We start from the raw sequence: 20,553 nt of genomic DNA on the forward strand, positions 1-20,553 counted from the left end.
ACAGACTTTTGACAAATTAAGGGGAACCCCACGATCCTTGAATCCATGGTTGGCATGGATTTCAGTCCACTTATCCCTTTAGAGGTAAAGGTCACTGCAAACCACCACAAAGTTGTTGTGAGCGATCACATTTATTCTATTATGAAGGATTTCTATTACAACGGGAACGGCCTCTTCCAGTAGGACTCTAGTCACAATTCGGTTTCAATTCAGTTCAATTGTATTTTATTTTTACACTCATCAGCCCTAACATTGACTAACAGCTCAAATTAATAACACGGATTATCTTGTTATCGTGGCACCTGTCAGTGAGCGGGGTATGTTTGGCAGCAAGTGAACAAATTTAACCTAAAAGTTGGTGTGTTAGAAGCAGGAAAAACAAACAAGTGGAGAAATTTGAGCAGGTGAAAATATGGTGATGGCTAGAAGACCGGGTCAGAGCATCTCTAAACCTGCAGCTGATGGTCGGCAATGATTGAAAGTGGCCCAGTGAAGGAAAAGTGGGGAATCTGCATCAGCTTCACGGGTGGCCAAGGTGGCCAAGATACACGTGGGGAGCTAAGGCTGGATCTTTTGCTGTGACCCAACAGACTATGTTAGTGATTAGGTTAACTTTGCTGACCCCGTCAAAGACCCTGCAATGGGGACATGTTCAGAACAGGACCACAGAGCAATGGAAGACATGGCACAGTCTAATGAATGACGCTTTCTACCTACAGAACCATGGATCCCCAATTTTGCCTATTTTGATGACAAAAGAAGAGACCTTCACGACACATGCAGATTGGTGTCAATAACAATCCAGATAGTGTCAAAATGCTTTAAAGAAAAAATAACCTGAAACTTCCAGAGCAAGCACAAAGATGAGACGAGGAAAAACTCCCTTTTAACATGAAGAAACCTTGAGAAGAACTCATGCTCGAGGCCAGCCAGGCAGAGAGGCAGAAACAAAAGACGGAGGTGAAACCGAAGAAAAGCGAAGAGAGAGACGCACAGAACTGATGACATGGCAAACAGTAGCAGCAGAGGAATAAAAGCAGAGTGAGCGATAGGAGAATGGAGGCGAGTCCCTGAGCAGCCTATTCCTATAGCAGCGTAACTAAAGGATTGTCCAGGGTCACCTGAAAGAGCCCCAACTATTAGCTTTATCAAATAGGAGGGGTTATAGCGTGTCCTTAGAAGCAGATAGAGTGTCTGACTCTGATACCCACGGGGCACAAGGATGTAACTGAATAGTTTTATAAAATTATGTGAATAATAAGCTAAACAGGTCTCAGTCTATTGAAAACCAACGGATGATTTTGGGCCAGTGTGTTAGAAAGCTAATCACCACTATCATCAAAACACCAAAGGAAAGAAAACCTTCTGGAAGAGAGATGTTACACAGACTTGTACAATCAATACATACATATGCTTTAGTTGTTAGTTATTCATTTAATTTGTCACTCACTTGTATTTCACACTGCTCCCGTCACTATGTCTATTCACACGTTTGAATTCAGCATACAACACAAAAATAAATATCACGTGTATGATGAGATACTGAATATTCCCTCTTACTAATAATAGAATAATACACGCCCAGCCCTTCTGCCTCATCTGATTACTATAGATTTATTTATCAGTTATAAGTTACTAATGAGAAAATCGTTTCGTGCCAGTCTGTGAAAAAACAAACAAACAAACAAACATTTGGTTGAATTTCATTTCCTGCTTTGATCATAATGCAGTGTCACAGAATAGAGTTTGAATCCAGATTTTCACATTCTCATAGATCTGCATCCACACATCTGCTCTTTTTCATTTTAGTAACCCATTAGTTAAGACTTTTTAATTCCAACTGCATGTTCAGTGGTTAATAAAATGTTGGTGTAGGGGCAGCTATTCATAAACTGGCAACCCAATCTTTTTTTATTATTATTTCTTATTTATTGCTATCCTAAATTATTAATATTAACAAAACCGCTACAACTTGTAAATCCAGTTTAATTTGTGTATACTATGCGCAGTGTATCTCGGTCACAATATTAATATGTTTATTCCTTGCAAGCTTTATAATTAATTTAGTTGTTTGGTTTTTTAATGGGAGATTTCTTGGCTCGGTTGTTTGACTAATAAACTGATTATCTCAGTCTCCTCTTCATTAACTGCAGCTCGAAGCTACAGTATTATTATTATTATCATCGTCATTATTATTATTAAGTTAATTAAGTGACAGCTGTAGCCCTGCCTGTGCACCTTCGTCGAACAGCAGCTGTAGCCCCTGTCCTTCCTTTCCAGTTAAGCAGGCACCGATGCTCCAGCCCCGCGGCCGGTTGGACAGGGACCACGCAGCGTCCTCGCCATCACCGCGGCTCCGCCAATCAGAGCGCGACTCGGGGCAGATTAACCCAAACAGCCCTGGTGCTGCTCCGTAGTAGCAGCCCCAGAAACAAGACCGTGCGTCTTATCCTCGTGGACTCAGTCTAGGCAGATGGGAGTTTAACTGTTTAGTAAGAAAAAATAATAAAATAAAATAAAATAAAATGACTGCGAAGAAGCATAATTACCTTTAGAATAAAAGACCAGCCAGGAGGAGGAGGAGGAGGAGGATGGAGGCTTGCTCGATGATAGGAGAAAGCACGGATGCGATTGTGATGGATGATTCTCCCGTAGATGAAAAGGAAATTCAGGAGGCTTGCAGGAGGTGGGTTGTTTCTTTTTTTTTCTTGTCTGTTTACTGTGTAATTTGATCACAGGGGGAAAAAATAAAAGACGTTTGTAATAGTAGACGTGATGTGTTTTTACCCTCCTGACCACCGAGAGTATCGCCCACTCAGTCCAGCTGTTTCTGCTGTATATAATAGGATTCTGTGTATGATTTATGCTGCATTACAGTATTGTTGTTGTTCTTTCAAATTCCTGGTTTGTTCCGCTACTAAAATGCATTATGTGCTTTTTAGAAAGATTGTCAGGTTATATATCTTTACTCACTACACTGGATCACCCTGCATCTCACAGCTTCAGGAAGGCAACACTTAGAGCCTTCATTCTTCCTCATGATATAAACAGACTGTTCCGATTCTGCCTTTGACTGACATACTCTACGCAGCATAAATCAGGACAGCACACACAGACAGCTGACTCGATCTGTTCAGTGTCAGCCTCCTGCTTTGGTCAAGTCAGCTCTCTGGGTCACTGGAGTCACCCTGTCATTCACTTTGTTCTCCACTGTAGCAGCCCAGCATAAATTAAAAGAAGAAAAAATATCAGATGGCTGAGAGGCTTCAAACATGAAAGCGGAGATGGAAACAGCTGAGACCTGTCACCCTTCAGCTCAGCAACAGGCCACTTTTTCTTTTTTTTTTTCCATTCTCTAAAAGAAGAAGCCTCTGTTGGCCTCTCCCCCACAACTTAAAGGCAGAGCTTCAAGTCGTCGGCTTTTTAGAAAGGCTACGGCTGGGTTTCTGCATACAGAGTGAGCTTTCCCTGCTCCTCCTCAGCGTGTGATTGTCAGGTTAGGAAACGTTGAAAGACGTGACACTGACTGGCATCCAGAGGTTCAAGAGACATGAGTGGAGAGACTGAGACCTGAAGGCATGGAGAGGAGACAGTATGCTGACAGTCTTTATTATCAGAGAAATGTGGACTCCTTGTTGAGTCTTTTGAGCACATTGAAAGGTGAGTTCAGACACTCATAGTCATATACACGGATCAGCCACAACGTTAAGACTACCAGCACTGACCCAGCTCTTATGTGGATGTTACTTTGGTGTCACCACCTGAACATTGTTGGAGAGCAAGCGCACCCCCATGGCAATGGCAAGGCGTTGTTCCTTGAATCCTGGTACCATGTGTTCCTCAGAGAAGTGACGCACAGGCACCCGGTCATCCATGTGATGTAGAAGAAATGATTCATCACACTAAGTCATCTTCCACTGCTCTGTGGTAATGTTCTGATGCTTGTGTGCCCATCCCCCGGAGCTTTCAGCAGTGGAGAGAGATCAGCATTGGCACCTTGAGTAGTCTGAGCCAATAGAGTACCATACAAAAGAAATTTTGATGCACTATGTGTCTTGACACCTTTGTATCAGAGCCAGCATCAACTTTTTCAGCAATTTGACCCTGTCTGTTAGACTGGACCACAATGACCGGCCTTCGCTCATCACGTGCGTGCGTGTGATAGTCACGCCCCACTAGAGCGGTAGTCCAGGCGATGCCCTGACCTAGTCACCTAGCCTTTGCAATTTGGCCACTTGTCAAACTCGCTCATCACATTTACTTTGAGGGCAAAATGTCCCCTTGCTGATTCATATATCTCACCCACTGACACGTGCCACACTACCAAATTTATCTCATCTCATCTTCCGTACCGCTTAATCCTGCACTAGGGTCGCGGGGGTGTTGCTGGAGCCTATCCCAGCTGACATCGGGCGAGAGGTGGGGTACACCCTGGACAGGTCGCCAGCCTATTGCAGTGTTAACACATAGACAGACAACCATTCACACTCACACGCACACCTAGGGTCAATTTACAGTCACCAGTCAGCCTAACGAGCATGTCTTTGGAGGTGGGAGGAAGCCGGAGTACCTGTTGAGAACCCAGGTGTACACAGGGAGAACATGCAAACTCCACCCATAAAGGCCCGAGCTGGCACTACCAAATTAATTAGTGTTATTTATTTGACCAGTGATTACGGTCATAATGTTATGGCTGACTGTTTGTACACTTTGCACTGGTAGATGTGCACCAGTCTGGCATAGGTAGGCAGACTCAATATGAACACTGTGGTTTCATCACCGGGCTGTTTCATCTAATACAGTGCTGCTCAGATAATGTGTCTATGTCTTCTGTCCATCGCTGCTTAAAGTCAAACAATTTGATTAGCCCTGTAAATAGAGGTTAGATCGTCCACACCAGTTTTCTCCCTGGGGCTTTGGCTTTCAGGGTTAGTGAAGTACCGTAGTATTAAGGCACACGTTTGATCTATTTCAACAGTTCAAAGTGAAATATTGCAATTTTTACTCAACTTGATATGTGTCACAGGTGGTTAAGCAATACTTACATTTAGTTTATTTCTAATAATAGCCCTGCAACCCAAGCCACTGCCCTAAAGACTGTAATTTTCTCTTTCTGCTGCATCGGTTATTGAGGCTGTATTGTTACAACAAGAATCGTCTTTTTATACTAATCAGTAATAATTATCATGTATATTCAATAGCTGATGAGGCCATGTTATTTCATACAGTTATTCAGGTTTGTGAGGTCATCCTGAAGGCACTGCCAGTGTCCCTGGGTGTCAGGAGCAGCTCGGTGACACCTGCCTGGATGTATTTTTGTACTCATCCACTGAAATATTGATGAGTTCCACAAATTGGTCCCCTTGTGTGTGCGTTTGCCATTGTGCTAGAGCCCTGTGGTCACAAGGCAGATGTTACATATCTGGTAAATATTACAAGTTAGAGTAGGTTTAAAGCTGCGTAGGCCATGGAGTTTATTAAACTGCAGTAGAAATGGTCTTAAGTTAGTTGGCAGAGTTGATTTCATGATTCACTTTGTTTTTACGTTCTAATATGAGCACCTAAATAGACTTGTATACAATAACTTAACGCCACTGTGCATACTGAGGCTTATTTATTATTTAGATCATATCAGAGTTTTTCTGCAAAATGTGAGGTTCAGTTCTTCACTAAGCTCCATAATCCCCCCGGCTAATGTATACCACCAATTCAGCAGACTACTCATGATCTGTGTGCCTTATTATGGGATGCAAATAAAACTGCGTGAGGTCAATTAGGTTCTGTTGACTTACTCTGTCGCCATGGTGACAAGACAGGAAGTGTGGTCGCATCCAGTCAACGGTGGAAAAACAAGCATGTGGTAGAATACCCAGGCCCCTTTACCGAGATGCAGCCTGAGTTTTACACAGTCGTTCACTTAGGTCTAAGTAAGAAGGGACAATGTTGAATAAAACTAAATAAGATTTCCTACCATCAGATTGAACACTACATGTATATAGTTTTGGTTTAGGATTGGAAAGTTTTCTTTCTCATACAAATGTTTTACAGAATGTTGTGAAAACAAATTCCTGTAAATTAAAAAATAAAGTATAAAATTTATCATTAATCTTATCATAATCATAATGCACAAATGCTCCACGTGAATTTTTTTATGGCAAGCGCATTTTATAGGACATATACAAATATCTTTTGCCAAACAAATTAAAACAGGCTGTGACAGTGCTTACATGCTAATGTTTTGCAGCTGCATTTGCTAACAATTGCTAATTGGCAGGAAATTTAACTCACGTGTCCTTAATTTATTTAGTCATCACCCAATATATTGGATATGTACTTACTGTATTGATCTGTTGATGATACAAAATGAGTCACTATGTATTTTGAGATACTCTTTATAAAAGGATGTGTGGAATGGGTGGGCAATGAACAAGATCTGGTGACCAGAAGTCTTCTGGTTTCTGTTTGCAGTCATATCAGTATTGATTTTGAACATTTGGGTGTGAAGAGTGTGGAGGGCAAAATAGGCACAACACCCAATATGTAATTATAACGACTGACTGCATGTGATGATGCATGAACTGTAACACCACCCATGATTCTTGAAGAGCATTTTTGAAGCTCAATGTGGGTAGCACTGGCAGTGGCCGTCTTGGCTGTGCCTGACTCTGTCTAACCAAGTGCTAATGCAAAAACAAAGAAAAATCAAAGAGGTGAGCTGACCAGAGATTCCACACACCTGTGACTCGAAGCAGCCTTGTCATAATTTATACTTCTGGTTCAGTTGACATGAGCAAAAAAAAAAATAAATAAAAAATTGCTATAGACACTAAAATATGTTTCTCTTTGCTGTAAAGTGGGAATTTTAACATGGAGGCCTACGGGGTTGGTCTGCCATTGGGTTATCTGAATGATTCTAAGATCTTTTTTTTAAATGTATGGCAAACCATCCATTCATTTCGCTAAAAAACCACAAACATGAACTTAAGTTTGATGCTAGTAGAAAAAAATGGGCAGGGTTTATCTCCTGGGGACCATGAATATCTACATGCCTAAGTATTTCCAGGAGCCATCCACCTAAAAATAGTCTGTCTTTTGGTTATATAGCAGGAATAAGAAAGAAATACATTACAAATTCAGCAGGGAAAGTCATATCATTACACGCACCTCTCCAGGGTTTTCTTGACTGCTGCCTTCGCCGTGAGTCATCCCTCAGCTTCACGTTATCTGTCCTGGACAGGCACCTACACATCTATCCACGATGACATGGTGGCATGATGTGAAAATACCCTCTCACACTCTCCTCCCTTTCTCAGCCTCCTCCCTCCTGTCGTAAATTGGCCCTCCTTACTTCCTAGCCACAGCGTGTTACCCATAAATCCATTCTTCAGCTCATTAGTTCTGCTGGGCTGCTCAATTCTCCACTGAATATGAAATGAAGCCGAGCCAAGGAGTACAGTGACGAGATCGCGATGTCAGTCACTACTAAAAGACGGAACTTCTGCATTTACATTTTAACTTGGTTGCACCTCTCAGCGTGGCTTCGGTGCCAATCATTTATTCCCTCCTGTTTTTATATTTTCATATTTTCTTTCTTCTCCTCAGCGAGATCCCGTCGGTTTCCCTGTGCCCTCCTGACAGCTCTGCCGAGGCCCAGTTGACAGTCATCCAGTCTGAAAAGGAGCTATGTGACAGCTGTAGCAGCCTTGGAAGACCCTCTTCCTCCTTTCAGCTTTATCACCAAGTATGCCTGAGCACTGAATGTACTCTGTACTGTTAAGAAAAGATGTGTACCAGAATTTAAATAGGTGCTGGAATTGAGAGTCAGTGGGAAGTAAAGTCATTATGTCACGCTACAGACTCTAATTATACCAGAATCCTCTGTGAATGCACAATAATGTATTCCATTTCTGTTTATGTCTTGTATATAATAAATCTTACCTTGTTTTTGTTTTTGTTTTGTTTTTTCCCTGTAGGTCCCCCAGAGCCCGCAACCTGGGGCCTACGATTCACCGCGGCCTCGAAAATGTCCTCTCTGCAGCCATCATGGACCAAATGCCTGTCGCAACAGTCACTCGGACGCCACTGGTTCCCATGCAGAAGGAGGCGTTGTGGTTAAAGTCGGACACAGCTGCGGTTCTGCCCATCAGGCATCGGGTCACGGGGCAGTCAGATGTCACTGGCTGCACGGGTCAAACGAAAGCGGGGCACAGAAACCAAAGCAGCGGCACGTGGTGACCGTGAGGTTTGTTTTGGAGAATGCACTTCCTTTGCTTTCTTTCTATGCTTCTCACTGGAAGTTAGAGAAGATAAACGTCGGTGTAGTAAAAGCGGAGCTACAGAGGACAGCTAGTTAGCGTAGAGTCTGAGGAACTGTCCAGCATCTGTAAAGCTCAAACTAAACCAACTAGCAAACCAGGTCTCGCTTGTTTAATACTTTTTCAAAACCAAACTGTAAAACTGACAAGGTTAAAGCTGACTTCAACAAACAAAATGCCTCTGTTCACCTTTGCCATGCTAAGCTAAGCTAATTGTTTCTCTGCCTTAGCCTAGCCTTCCAAGAAAATTAGTTGATCCAATTTCTAACATGTCAAACTATTCTTTAAAGGACACTTTCTGGTTTCTTCTTCAAATTTGTATTGAATCATTATAAATATCATGTCTTTCATTAACAGGAATGGAGGACTCCACTGCATCCTTAGAAAGTAAGTCCTAAATCCTGTTTTCACCTTAAAAGTACAAAGGCACTCCCTGTCTCTCTTACTTTGTTAACAATACATTTTTTAATTCAGTGTCTCAAACTGCTTGTTCTTCTTCTGTGGTTTTGTATTTGGCAGTTATTCCCAGGTGATAGTGGACTATCCGTTGGCGGCCTTGATTGGTTGTGCCGTGCTCTTGCTGGGATGCTCACTGGCCGGACTCTTCATTGGTCCACTGCCAGACTTCTCTGACCCTCTGCTGGTGAGCACACACATCCACACACACAAATGCAAGAGCAATACATTTTAATCCTAAAATTTCCCTTGCTGTTGTGCTCTGTGTCAAATCTACAATTCAAAGCTCCCTCGCCACCTCAGGCTGAATGTTAATTACTGTTTCCCTAATGAGTCATGATCTCAGCCATATCCATTTACTAGCGTCTCATCTCCGACTCAATGAGTCGTGCTGAATTAGATCACACTCGCCGTCATCTTAATTAAATACGTCTTCTCACCTATGAGATGCGTGCTTATAGGATAAACACTTATTAAGAAACGATTCCGAAAACGCAACATGCGAATCGCAACATGAATGACTAAATCCCAGCAGATTTACATAAGAATAGAACATGATAAGTTAGAGTTCTGCTTTTAAACAGTAGGTCTCATTAAACAAATGTTAATTAATTCGGAAAGCTGCAGCAGTGTTGTTCACTGGATTCAGTGTCCACACGATGTGTTCAGTTTGTGTATGAATGTGCGTGTGTGCCCTCTTTCTTTCTTCAGGGCTTTCAGCCACGGGGAACGTACATTGGAGTTCGTCAGTCCAGCTTGTCCGAGCTGCAGGAGAACACTGGCACAGGGAAAACTCTGTCACCTTTACCGCAAAAGCTCAGTAAAAGGTCAGTAAAGAGTTTTAGTAAAATGTAGGGTTATTACACAAGGACGCTGTGACACTGACCGACGAACACAAGAGGCTGTGTAAATGGAAATCTGCGTCACTGATAGATTCGATTATACAATAAAATGTACGGCATTAACATGACGGTAATCAGTGCCACAAATATTCCTTTCATTTGTGCATGTGCTGTCAGAGGAAAAATAAATTATGTTAGTACATAGCTAAAATATCAAAGTATTCAAGATCACTTCCTGTGTTGGCCTAGATTCTCCTTCTAATGTATTTTTTTTCCAATACACATAAATACTACCAATGTAAAAGACTGATTGGTGTTGTGCTTCACTATTTATTACTACTGTAGCACACATGGATGATATATGCATATGACATTTTATGCTTGTATATCTTTTCTGACTTGTGCCATATCCTAGTAGGCATCTACATAATCAGTTTCTTAGACACATGTTGCAAAATCTGGGATAGGAAGCTTTTTTTTGCTGCCTTGACTTTAGCATCAAACAACTGAAAAATGATGTTTGCATCTAGCTAGCGGCTAGTTAGTTACTCTTCCCTTAGAAGTGGGAAATTAAATCCAAGAATCGACATAGAACACAACAGAATATTGCACAACGCAAGATGAATTGTTTGCTGACAGCTTCTCAGTTATAAAAGGACATAAACCGAAAAGCTGCCAGTGTTGTGTTTACATGTTTTTATGCTTCTCCCAAGTGTCCAAAAAAGCAATTAAGAGAAGTTTTGAAATGCTTAGATAGAGTTCTTTTTAAAAAATATCTAAATATTCTTCAATATTGCATCTGTGTGCTTCTGTTTGTGTTAGATACGGGGGTGCTGTCAGCAGAGACAGTAGTGGCAGTCAAGACGCCTCCAGAGTGCGAATGAAAAGGATGCTGGCTAAAGACTCCTCTCTGGACACCTTCTTCTGTGATGCTCCAAGTGAGTCGTCTCGACGGCCGACTGTTTCAATAAAGAAATATAACCCTTAAACACAGGACCAATAAAGCCAGGAAGGTTTTAAAATGAATTCTAATGGTCAAAATTTGCATTTTGAATTTATTTACAAGGCTCAATAGGAATATGTAGCCCTGGTGGCCTGTCTTTAAACAAAGGTAAAATATGCAGACTGTTAAGAACTGGTTAAGAACCTGTACTCCCTGCAAATTCAAGAAAGAACGCGTCAGCTTATTAGTTAAATATAAGTTTACAAAGAATAGCAAGATGGTAAGAAACTGTGAATAATAGTTTGTTCTTCAAAGGAAGCAGTTTGTGCAGTGCTTTGCCTTGGAAAGGTCATTCGTGATTTTCTTCTTGTAGCTCTTTGAAATAATTGGCTGTTAGATCAAAGACCAAACTTCGGTTTTCCTTTTAAAATTCCAAAAGCTGTTTAAATAGATTTATTAGCAATTCTGAGCCTTGAGGTTTGCATTTTATTGAAGAGGTCTAATTTTTATTTAACACTGATGCCTGGAAATAATGCAAATGAAATCTGCTGTTCGCCTGCTTTCACCTTATTACTCCAAACCCCAGACAGAGTTTTAAACTGCTCTGAACATTTCTTACCACCACAGACTGATGAATCACTGCTGGTCACCCCGTTTCTGTATGTTGAATCCATCTGTCTCTCACTATGCAGGCGAGCGTTTGGCCCAGCTGGTGTTTCGATCAGAAAACTCAGCCAGCCTCTGGAGCCTGAAGGCGATCCACGCCATGTGTGAGATGGAGCAAACCAGGGTTAGCTCTGACTACTCACTCCTTCATCTCACCTTTGCTTTGGCCTTTAGTCATCTGTTTAGTCATCATCTTTTGTCAATGTCACTCACACATTTAATTTTTAATCCAATAAAAAAAATACATTAAATGTAACTTGCCTTCCGTGGAGTTGTTTCAAAGCTGGGCGCGTGTTCAAAAAAAACCTTTCCATTTTGATTCAGATTCGCTCCCAGGCAAAGTTCCAGGACCTGTGCCAGCAGCATGTGAGGGTGGAAGCCGAGGGAACGTCCAGAAGCGGCTGTTGTCCGAGCTGGTCTCTGGGGAATTACTTGGCAGTCCTTAGCAATGCCTCCTGCTGCCTCAGCCTCACCTCACAGCAAGTACTGTAGCTTTCTTCTCATTTCAAACACTAAAGTTAATTATGTGATATAAACACACACCAGTTTAAGAAAATAACTTGGACCTTGGGAATAGAGCTTTTAGCTGCACCTCGCACTCTTTAGAGCCCATTATGCATGTACGTTTCTACACATCTTGTCTGTAGCATAAATAAATGTTTAATTTAGGTGATAATGCAGCTACAGTTTAAAATGTCACCAGAAAAGCTTACACACAACATTCTGGCATCAATACCAAACAGTTGCTGACATAATTTACATTTTCTTTAACTGTGGTATTAAAAGGCAGGCTTTAAAGCTTCTATAAGGGCTAGATGAGAAGGCCGATACCACTTTTCATGCGTGTTAAATATAGAGCTCTACCACCAGCGGAAGCTTAATCTCAGACTGGAAATAGGGGCTCTCAAGCAGCTCTTTCCAAAGCTGCAAAATTACTCTTACCGAAACCTCCAAGGCTAAATTGTTGACACTATAAGCCATAAAAACGTGGGGTTTTATGTGCTGCACTATTTCTTTCCTGTAAAGCAGAAAATTGAAATGTAGATATTAAACAAAACTGAACCTTAACCTACATTAAGGGAATGTAAGGGCAATCTAAGTAAGAACCTCATTATAACTCAGCTCTGTTGTAGTGTCTGGAGGTTTATTTTCCATTCCCTTTCCTTAACACCAGGTTTCTGAGTCTCTGAACCTCCTTCGGAAATGTGCTCTGGACTACCATAAAGGACATCTAGTGGCAGCCTGTGTCGAGAGACCCAAACATGGCAGCTGTTCCTCTGTTCCCTCCTACTGCAAACAATCCCATGTGGTGTTCCAAATCCTGCACTTCCTAGTTGACAAAGACTTCCTTGGCCCGCAGACTGTTGAATACCAAATCCCGACGCTGAAGTACAGTCTTCTGTTCCTACCCGTCGACAAAGGAGAACACATGATGGAGATGTATATGAACAGTCTTGAAGGCAGCGATCTAACCTACAATAATACGACAATTACTGGCATAGACTTTGGCATCAAGCAGAGCCTGTTCAAGTACTACCTGGCGAGAGATTCGGTATACCCTGTCCTAGCTGTTGTATCCCTTCTTTTCACTATGGCTCTATATCTCCATTCTCCTTTTATAGTAGCATTATCTGTAATAGCAATCATAGGCTCCCTCCTAACCTCCTATTTCTTCTACAAAGTAGCATTTCGCCTGACTTTCTTCCCCATGGTCAACCTCTCTGCTGCTCTTATTCTCTTAGGAAGTTGCTCCAATCATGTTTTCATCTTTGCCGATTTCTGGAATTTGCAGCTATCCCAGAATCCCTCAGCCTCCCTAGAGAAGAGAGTGAACAGAGCTTTGCAGGAAGTTGGCTATTTGATTTTAGCTTCGGGGTTGACTTCCAGTGCAGCATTTTTCTCTGGCTATCTCAGCAGCATCACAGCAATCAGATGCTTCTCTGTTTACCTTGGAACGGCCTCGTTCATCAGCTCACTGTTGGCGCTGGTGTGGCTGCCATGCTCTTTCATTCTGCGCGAGCGTCACACAAAGATGTCCTCTGCATCTGAAGCAGTGCAAGGGTGGAAACCCTGCTGCTCCAAAAACCCTGGTGGCTTCTGGGATACAAGCTCACGCAAGAGATGCCTCTTCAGTCTTGGGCAGAAGCTGAGAGAATTAAAACGAGGTCTTGCCGACACCTCCAGTTTGTTGTTCCTAAAAATCCTCCCTTGTGGGGTGGTAAAGTTTCGGTACATCTGGGTGTGCTGGTTTACAGTGTTGGCTGCCGGAGGAACGTACATGTCCTGCATTGAACCAGGCATGAAGATGCCGACTCTTGACAGCACGGTCACCCAGCTTTTCCGTTCCAGTCATCCATTTGAAAGATACGATGCAGAGTACCGTCATATGTTTATGTTTGAGAGACAGAGAAATGGAGAGGATAAACCTGTCACATTAATGCTAGTCTGGGGCGTGAAACCAACTGATAACGGGGATCACTTTAACCCAACAAGCAACGGCTCTTTAGTTCTTGACCCAGGATTTAACATGAGCCAACCTGATGCTCAGGTTTGGTTGAGGGATCTCTGCGGACGAGTTCAGAACCAGAGCTTTTATTCTCCACCATCACATGAGGATAAAGAGGTTTTATCAGACAATATCTGTCTAGTGGAGCAACTAACTCAGTGGGTATCCATCCGAAGGTGCTCTGAGAGTGATGACGCCTTTCATTTCTGCTGTAACGACATCCCTTTCCCCTATCCTCCTAGCGTTTTTGAGAACTGCCTTAGTATGATGCTGGCGGAGAGGTATGCCGAGGGCCATCTGGCTCACAGCGGAGGCCTGTACTTCCAGCCAGATGGCCGGGTCGCTGCCCTCGTGTTGGTCTTCAAAACCACATACCTCTACAGCTTCAACTTCAGCAGAACTAGTGTTTATTACAAAGAAATACAAACATGGTTTAACAGAGAGATATCAGGGGCACCACATGGGCTGGAGAATGGCTGGTTCATCAGTCAGCTGTCGCTTTTTGATCTACAGCAGTCTTTAAGCTCCGAGACTCTGGCAGTAGCTGGTTTCTCAGTAGCTCTCACATTTGTGTTGCTTATCTTAACCACCTGGAATATTCCATTGAGTATATATGGGACTCTTGCTGTGGGAGGCAGTGTGTTTGTCACCGTTAGCCTCCTTGTTCTTCTTGAATGGCAGCTCAGTGGCATTGAGGCTCTGTTTATATCATCGGCAGCTGGGTTGTCTGTTGACTTTATTGCTAATTACTGCATATCCTACAGCTTAGCTCCTCATTCAGACAAAATTGGGAAAGTAGCACACTCCACAAAAAGGATGGGATGTCCCGTAGCAATAGTTTCAGGTGCATTCTTCTTCATGGGGATCATAATGTTGCCAGCCACAGCCTTGATTTTCAGAAAGCTTGGGATTTTCTTGTTTTTGGTGAAATGTGTAGCATGTGGATTTGCAACTTTCTTTTTCCAGTCCCTATGCTGTTTTTTCGGACCCCAGAAAAACTGTGGAGTTATCAACCTGCCGTGTTTTTCCGAGCAGACAGAGGGCGTGCTGTCGTCTTGTTCCGAGCCCAGTTCCTCGTCAGCCTCGGCTGCTAATGGGGCTTTTGGCAGATCAAGAGTGAGGAGGAGCTATGACAAAGAAGCAGGTGGTTACCTCTACCCCAACCACCAACGTCAGCACAGACAGAAACAAGCAGGAGGAGGCAGCGGGAACCGAGGGCCGGAGCAGTACGAGCTGCAGCCATTGGCTTTTCGGTTGAGTGACAGCTTTGAAAACAGCACCTGCACCAGTAAATTGTCCAACCGGCCCTCGGTTCTCTCTGATGAGATTGAGTACAGTGGGAAAGATATAAGCATGGATAGGGAGAGCGAGGAGCTTTGCAGTCATCAGCATAAGATCTGTCAACCACCACCAGCCCTCCAGACCTCTTCTCCTTACAAAGAAAACACTCTCCGTCCGATAGGCCTGACACAAGAAGACGTAGCCAAGAACAAGCTGCTGTGTAAAACCTGCAGGGATCGATCTGTTGGGGTGAAGCACTGGAGCAATACATCCTTTTCCTCATGCTCAAGCATAGAGGAGACCATCATCAGCCACACAATGGAGACCACTGACCAGCCATCGCTCTGTAGGCACGAAAATACCACAGAGGACAGTCACCATCATCCTAAAGGGCACCTCTCCTTCCAGTCTCAGAGCTCTTGCGAGGGTCTGGAGGACTCCTGTGAAACATGCCTCAGTGACATAGAGCCAGGGCCTTCAAACATACAGCAACCCGAAGGCGAGGCAGAGGTTAACTTACAACCAGGACACCTCAACGGGAAGAGAGATACACTCCGCCTCTCATTGAAAGAAACCGTTTATGAGACTTGTGGTAAGGGCCGCACCAGCCAAAGTGAAGAAGTGGTCATTTTGCCAAACAGTAAGCCAGACTTACCAGATGTCTGGATAAAGAGAGACGGACAGCGGGAGGATACATGCTGAGCAAAGTTGGTGGAATTCTTCTCAAACACTGTGCATTCATTGATCTTAATTTATTTTTAAAATGATTGCTGTATTTGCAGAAGCAAACAGAAATAACAAAAGGAGCTTATATTTGGACAATAGTGAAAAAGGAAATATAAGCCAACTGCAAATGTAACATGTGGCAGCATGTTTATCTGATGTTGCTGTTAGGGTTTTTTCAGTATCTGATGTGCCAGAGTGCCGGTGTCAAAGGTCAAATCAAAGCATGACTAGTTTAAATAAGCATTTTCAAACAGAAGGCAGCGAAAGTCGGTGCTTTCTGTTCAGCCACAAAAAAAAAAAACATCCATCACTGCACCTTTTGTCTGCAGAGTTTACTTTGTGCCTGACACTTTTTGACGTCTACACTCTGCACAGAGTGGGTTTTAATAAATACTGCCACAACGGTGTGCAGCCGCTGGCCTTTCTCCATACTGACCCCAATGAGCCATATACATTCATGGACTGGTGAAGTTTACAGAGAAAGAGCTGCACTGTGAATACCCGTGTGCAGTGATACATCAAGTTTATCTGCATGAACCAATCACGTCTAGAGTATCACACACTTGAACACAGTGAGTTGGTTTTATACTCTGTGGTGATAGCAATGTACAATATGTTCTTTGTGACCATGACGTAGAAAATCAGAAAACCTACAGTTAGCAGTGTCATTTGTGGTGTCATGGCTTGCTTTTAATGTTTCCCTGTCAAATTAAACATGCTGTTTATACTGGTGTCAGTGCCAAAAAAATGTTATGTTTACTTATGTACTGATTTTTAAGGGGACCTAAAATACTTTTGTAGTCTGGAAGCCAGCCCAAAAAATTTTTAGTGGGGTAATTTCAGTCATGAGTGCTCCATTGGGAACAGATTATGCCCGGAAAAGATGTGCTTGGAATAATAATAAATAAATAATAAATAATAATAATGGAGACAAACAATCCTTCTTCTTGGTCAATTTAATTAACTGCAATATAAAAACAACCACTACTATGCCGCATTACTGCAGATCTGTTCCGGGCTCAAATATCCGCTTCCAATTGACAAAAAGGTTGTTACTTAGTAGGTTTACATTTTGCTCGTGGCAATGCTCACAAGACTTCTGCAAAACCTGCTAATCAAAAGAAAGAGGGCTTTTTCGGCAGTAAGACATCAAAAAGGAGGAGAAAACTAAATTGTGAATCATGCCAAGGTACTTTAGCAGAGCCAAGCAAACAGCAGCAAAGACAAGATAATGGGTCCCCTTAAGATGGTGAAAGGGTTTCCTTATACAGACATAACACTGTAAGATTATAAACTGTTTGCAAATTAAGGTGCATACTGTTCCAGGATCCATGGATGTCAGCATACATGCCTTAGCCTTTGTGAAGAAGCAAGGGCTCTAACATTTGTTTCAAACACAGTAACTGTACCATCATAAGTCACTGAAGGAACAGTTAATAATTTGCAGACCGTACTGCACTCTTAAGAGAAACCCCAAAAGGTCACTATCCTTTATTTATCCACACCTCGTCCCACAGTTGCCACATCAGCTTGTTCCTTGTATTGCAATATCATTCAAACAACTGTATTTATGACATGAACAGCATGTGCCAAATTTCTTTCAATAAGTTGTTTCAGTGGCTGAAACAGCTGGAATTGTGTGTGTGTTTGTGCAAAGGATGTGTAAGTAAAATAAGACTCATTTATGGTCCTTAATATGGTGTTAACTATAAAACATAGAAGGTGTTGAAGGTGCGGCGACGGTGGTTCAGCTCTACGACCTTGACAAGATTTGTATGAAACGTGCCGGGTTACTTTCCAGCTTTCTCATTGCAAGACGTGTTTGCTTTTGACATCTTGACTGTATAATCACAAATCTTCAATGAGCCTTCACTCACAGAAACACCCTGCCTTACAGAAGAATGAAATCAATCATAGACTTTCTATGAACAGAAAAAGGTCACCGCCGTTATTATTTGAAGCTGTTGATGTTGTAGATTTTTCACAAAACTGAAACAAAATAAAACATTTATTTTCCTGCAGACTGGATTTTTGTTTATTTCAACATCTTGGCTGTTGTTCCAGAGAGTTTACAGGCTTCAAGGATGAAATGAAATTAAAACAACACGACTGCCTACTCAAAACAGCCCTCAAAGTAAAATGGGAAATAATCTAATTCCGCTTATATATAAATCTGAAAACAATTTTTTTGCCATTGGCATTGAACACTGACCTCTGAGAATTTACTGATGAAAAATTATTCACAGTAAACTCAAAAAGCCTCAAAATAAAATCTTTTAAAGGAGTTAATGGGGTCAGCTCTATTCCGGTTCGATCCAGTCCTCTTTGGCCCAGTCGGGTAAGCTTGTGGCGTATTCAAAGTCAGGTCCTTTGTAGCGTAAAGCGTGGAGATACATGACAAGCTCCTTCTCTGTTGGGTCTGGACGTACCAGTAAACATTCACTACAGAGGGGGTCTCGAGCCCCTGGAGGAGTTTCCTGAGTAGATTCATTAGTTTCTGTTGGATTTCCGTTTGATGTGGCTGCTAGAGTGTTCCCAGATTCTTCAGGTGAAATGTTAGTGTTAACTACCTCTGTGCTATCTAGGCCATTGTCACCAGCAGAAGCATCAGCACGTGTCTCACAACTTTCTCCACTCTTGTCAGGTTCAGAGGCTCCTTCGGATTTGTCCATTTTCTCGACTGTCTTGTTTTTCTTTGCCTCTTGTATCGCCCCAATGCAGTCATCTGCAATGTCTAGCAGGTTCAGATTTTCCTGAGAGCGTTGTTCTTCCACAAAGGCCTGCAGCAGCTCCTCATCACTCTTTTCTAAAAGTCCACCCTTCCCTCTGTGAGGCCCCCAGGCTGAGGACCCGTAGATAGGATCATTGACGATAGGAAAGCCCAAGTACTGAAGGTGAACTCTGATCTGGTGTGTGCGGCCGGTCAGGGGTAAACATCGGACCACGCTTGTTTTCCCATTAAAGCTAAGCCTCTGGAAGACGGTACGACACTCCTTTCCCTTTGGGTCAACACGGCAGAGGCCGATTTTAAAGGACACAACCAGGATCGGCTCCTCACAGATCAGCTCACCCTCTGGAAACTCCCCATCCACTCGGCACACATACTCCTTTTCAACCTGGGAAAAAAAAGACCAAGGAAGCTTTTTGGAGAACTTTTAAAACCCCAGTGATGTTCATAATATAGGTCCAACCCCGTTTTGAACATACCTGTCTGTCTCTCACCAGCTGGTCCAGTTTCTGGGACTTCTCCAGTGTTCTGGCAAACAGCAGGACTCCAGAGGTGAGTCTGTCCAGCCTATGGACTGTGTGAAGCTCAGAAATGCCATGCTCCTTTCCCAGAATAAAGATCACTGTGTTGTGGCGGAAACGGCCACAGGGGTGCACGGGGATTGAAGCGGGCTTGTCGACCACAAGCACCTCCCCATCATTAACCAGAACCTCCAGGGGCTTGCCAACCACAGGTGGCTCGTGGCGGTGCACGGTGTTCCTCATGTAGTCGTTGTTCTGTGTGCACATGCATGTGCGAGGGAGAGATTAAAACGTCTACGGACTCAGTCGGGGACGACACCAGGTGGAACATACATTTTTTGGGATTTGACTACCTTTAAAAACGGTAATGGATCATGCGTCATGACGGCTTTGGATATTTAAATCTACATGGAATTACCACAAATGGATAATAGTGCACGCTAATAAAGTCCAGATCATTTTGGAGTGCAAAAAATGTCAAATATAGTGAAACAGATCTTGGTTTGACTCAACTACTACAAAAATTAGAACAGTAACCACATTTTATATTTTTTGCATGCAAGGAACCAACATGCAGAGGATATTTAGAAACTGGTTATACGTCAGGAGTATAAGAAATAACAAATATAACCGATGACACTCACCCTTAGCACCACGGACAGGTCCTCCACTGGACTGTCGTTGAGCCGTATTCGACCAATCTTGGCTGCCCTCTCATAATACTCTAAGGAACAGACTCTGAACTCACTCTTAAACACCTCCATGAGGCTCTTCCCAATCCACCGACCTTTGCAGTAGGTTTTGAAGTCAAAGTAATACGGATACACCTTACGAAGGCCACCCTCGAAGTAGTAGGACGTCTCGTCAAAATGCTCCTGGCTGAAGCTGACGCCGGGGTTGCGTTTCTGCGGCGGGGGGATGTACCTCTCTCCCTTACGGAGATTCTTTCCTCCCGCACCTCTTCGCCTCTTTCCTCGGCTTCTCGTCTCCGGTTCCTCCGGCTCGCTGTTTTTGCGTTTGCCGGTTTCTGTCGCCTCAGTCGCCGCGCTTTCCTCCACTGACCCCGGGATGTTTACGTCCGCCGGTGGTGCCGCAGCCTGCTCCATCGCCGAGCTGCTCGAATGGCGCCGCGGAAACTTGTTTACGTTATAAGACGAAATAAATGGAGCTACGTGCCTGTTAACTCGAGTTTCACCAGAGAAGGAACCCAACACACTTCTAGACAACACACTCACGTGCATTCCGAAGTGTAAGGGTCTTTTTTGCTAGCAGGCGCACAGTGATGACGTAGTAATATGCATATGAGGCCGTATGAGTTAGTGTAGGTCACACCTCCAATGCTACTCGTTTCTTGAGAAAAATTAAATCGTCTATATTTTCATTCTCCTTGTACCTTTTTAACTATCAAAACCACATTTTTTGTTGGTGCCGTTTGTTTCTTTGTAGTCATTTATGCATTTTTAATTTCCGTAGTTTCACATTATCCCGATTCTACTTCCACCCAGGAAAAAGAAGGTTCCTGTCACTTACAAGAAAAGAATGGCAACAATCGGTGCACATGTAACTTAA

The 20,553-nt window shown here is 43.0% G+C and overlaps 2 protein-coding genes across 2 annotated transcripts; one reads left to right on the forward strand and one right to left on the reverse strand.

Moving 5' to 3' along the window:
* The first annotated feature begins 2,454 nt into the window (after positions 1 to 2,454).
* disp2 (dispatched homolog 2 (Drosophila)) lies at positions 2,455 to 17,756 on the forward strand. Its single transcript, XM_047610636.1, has 10 exons — positions 2,455 to 2,686; positions 7,603 to 7,741; positions 7,974 to 8,242; positions 8,673 to 8,702; positions 8,835 to 8,958; positions 9,483 to 9,598; positions 10,436 to 10,551; positions 11,249 to 11,346; positions 11,547 to 11,705; positions 12,397 to 17,756. Exons 1-10 carry the CDS (start codon positions 2,592 to 2,594, stop codon positions 15,709 to 15,711), a joined length of 4,461 nt encoding a protein of 1,486 aa, XP_047466592.1. The 5' UTR covers positions 2,455 to 2,591; the 3' UTR covers positions 15,712 to 17,756.
* On the reverse strand, positions 17,743 to 20,493 carry rpusd2 (RNA pseudouridine synthase domain containing 2). The gene is made up of 3 exons (XM_047610637.1): positions 19,629 to 20,493; positions 18,943 to 19,239; positions 17,743 to 18,851 (listed from the first exon to the last, which is right to left on the reverse strand). The coding sequence occupies exons 1-3, from the start codon at positions 20,223 to 20,225 to the stop codon at positions 18,036 to 18,038; spliced, it is 1,710 nt and encodes a 569-aa protein (XP_047466593.1). The 5' UTR covers positions 20,226 to 20,493; the 3' UTR covers positions 17,743 to 18,035.
* Between the last annotated feature and the right edge of the window lie 60 nt (positions 20,494 to 20,553).

Source organism: Mugil cephalus, chromosome 17 (assembly GCF_022458985.1).
Source record: "Mugil cephalus isolate CIBA_MC_2020 chromosome 17, CIBA_Mcephalus_1.1, whole genome shotgun sequence".
NCBI classification, from domain to species: domain Eukaryota; kingdom Metazoa; phylum Chordata; class Actinopteri; order Mugiliformes; family Mugilidae; genus Mugil; species Mugil cephalus.

Bases quoted from the DNA above. Each gene is read 5' to 3' on its own strand.
- disp2 (XM_047610636.1), top strand. From the start codon at position 2,592: ATGGAGGCTTGCTCGATGATAGGAGAAAGCACGGATGCGATTGTGATG. The intron at 8,703-8,834 runs GTAAGTCCTAAA...TGTATTTGGCAG, and splicing joins CTCCACTGCATCCTTAGAAA to TTATTCCCAGGTGATAGTGG. The intron at 11,706-12,396 runs GTACTGTAGCTT...CCTTAACACCAG, and splicing joins TCAGCCTCACCTCACAGCAA to GTTTCTGAGTCTCTGAACCT.
- rpusd2 (XM_047610637.1), bottom strand. From the start codon at position 20,225: ATGCACGTGAGTGTGTTGTCTAGAAGTGTGTTGGGTTCCTTCTCTGGT. The intron at 19,240-19,628 runs GTGAGTGTCATC...ATGTGCACACAG, and splicing joins ACCTGTCCGTGGTGCTAAGG to AACAACGACTACATGAGGAA. The intron at 18,852-18,942 runs GTATGTTCAAAA...TTTTTTTCCCAG, and splicing joins AGCTGGTGAGAGACAGACAG to GTTGAAAAGGAGTATGTGTG.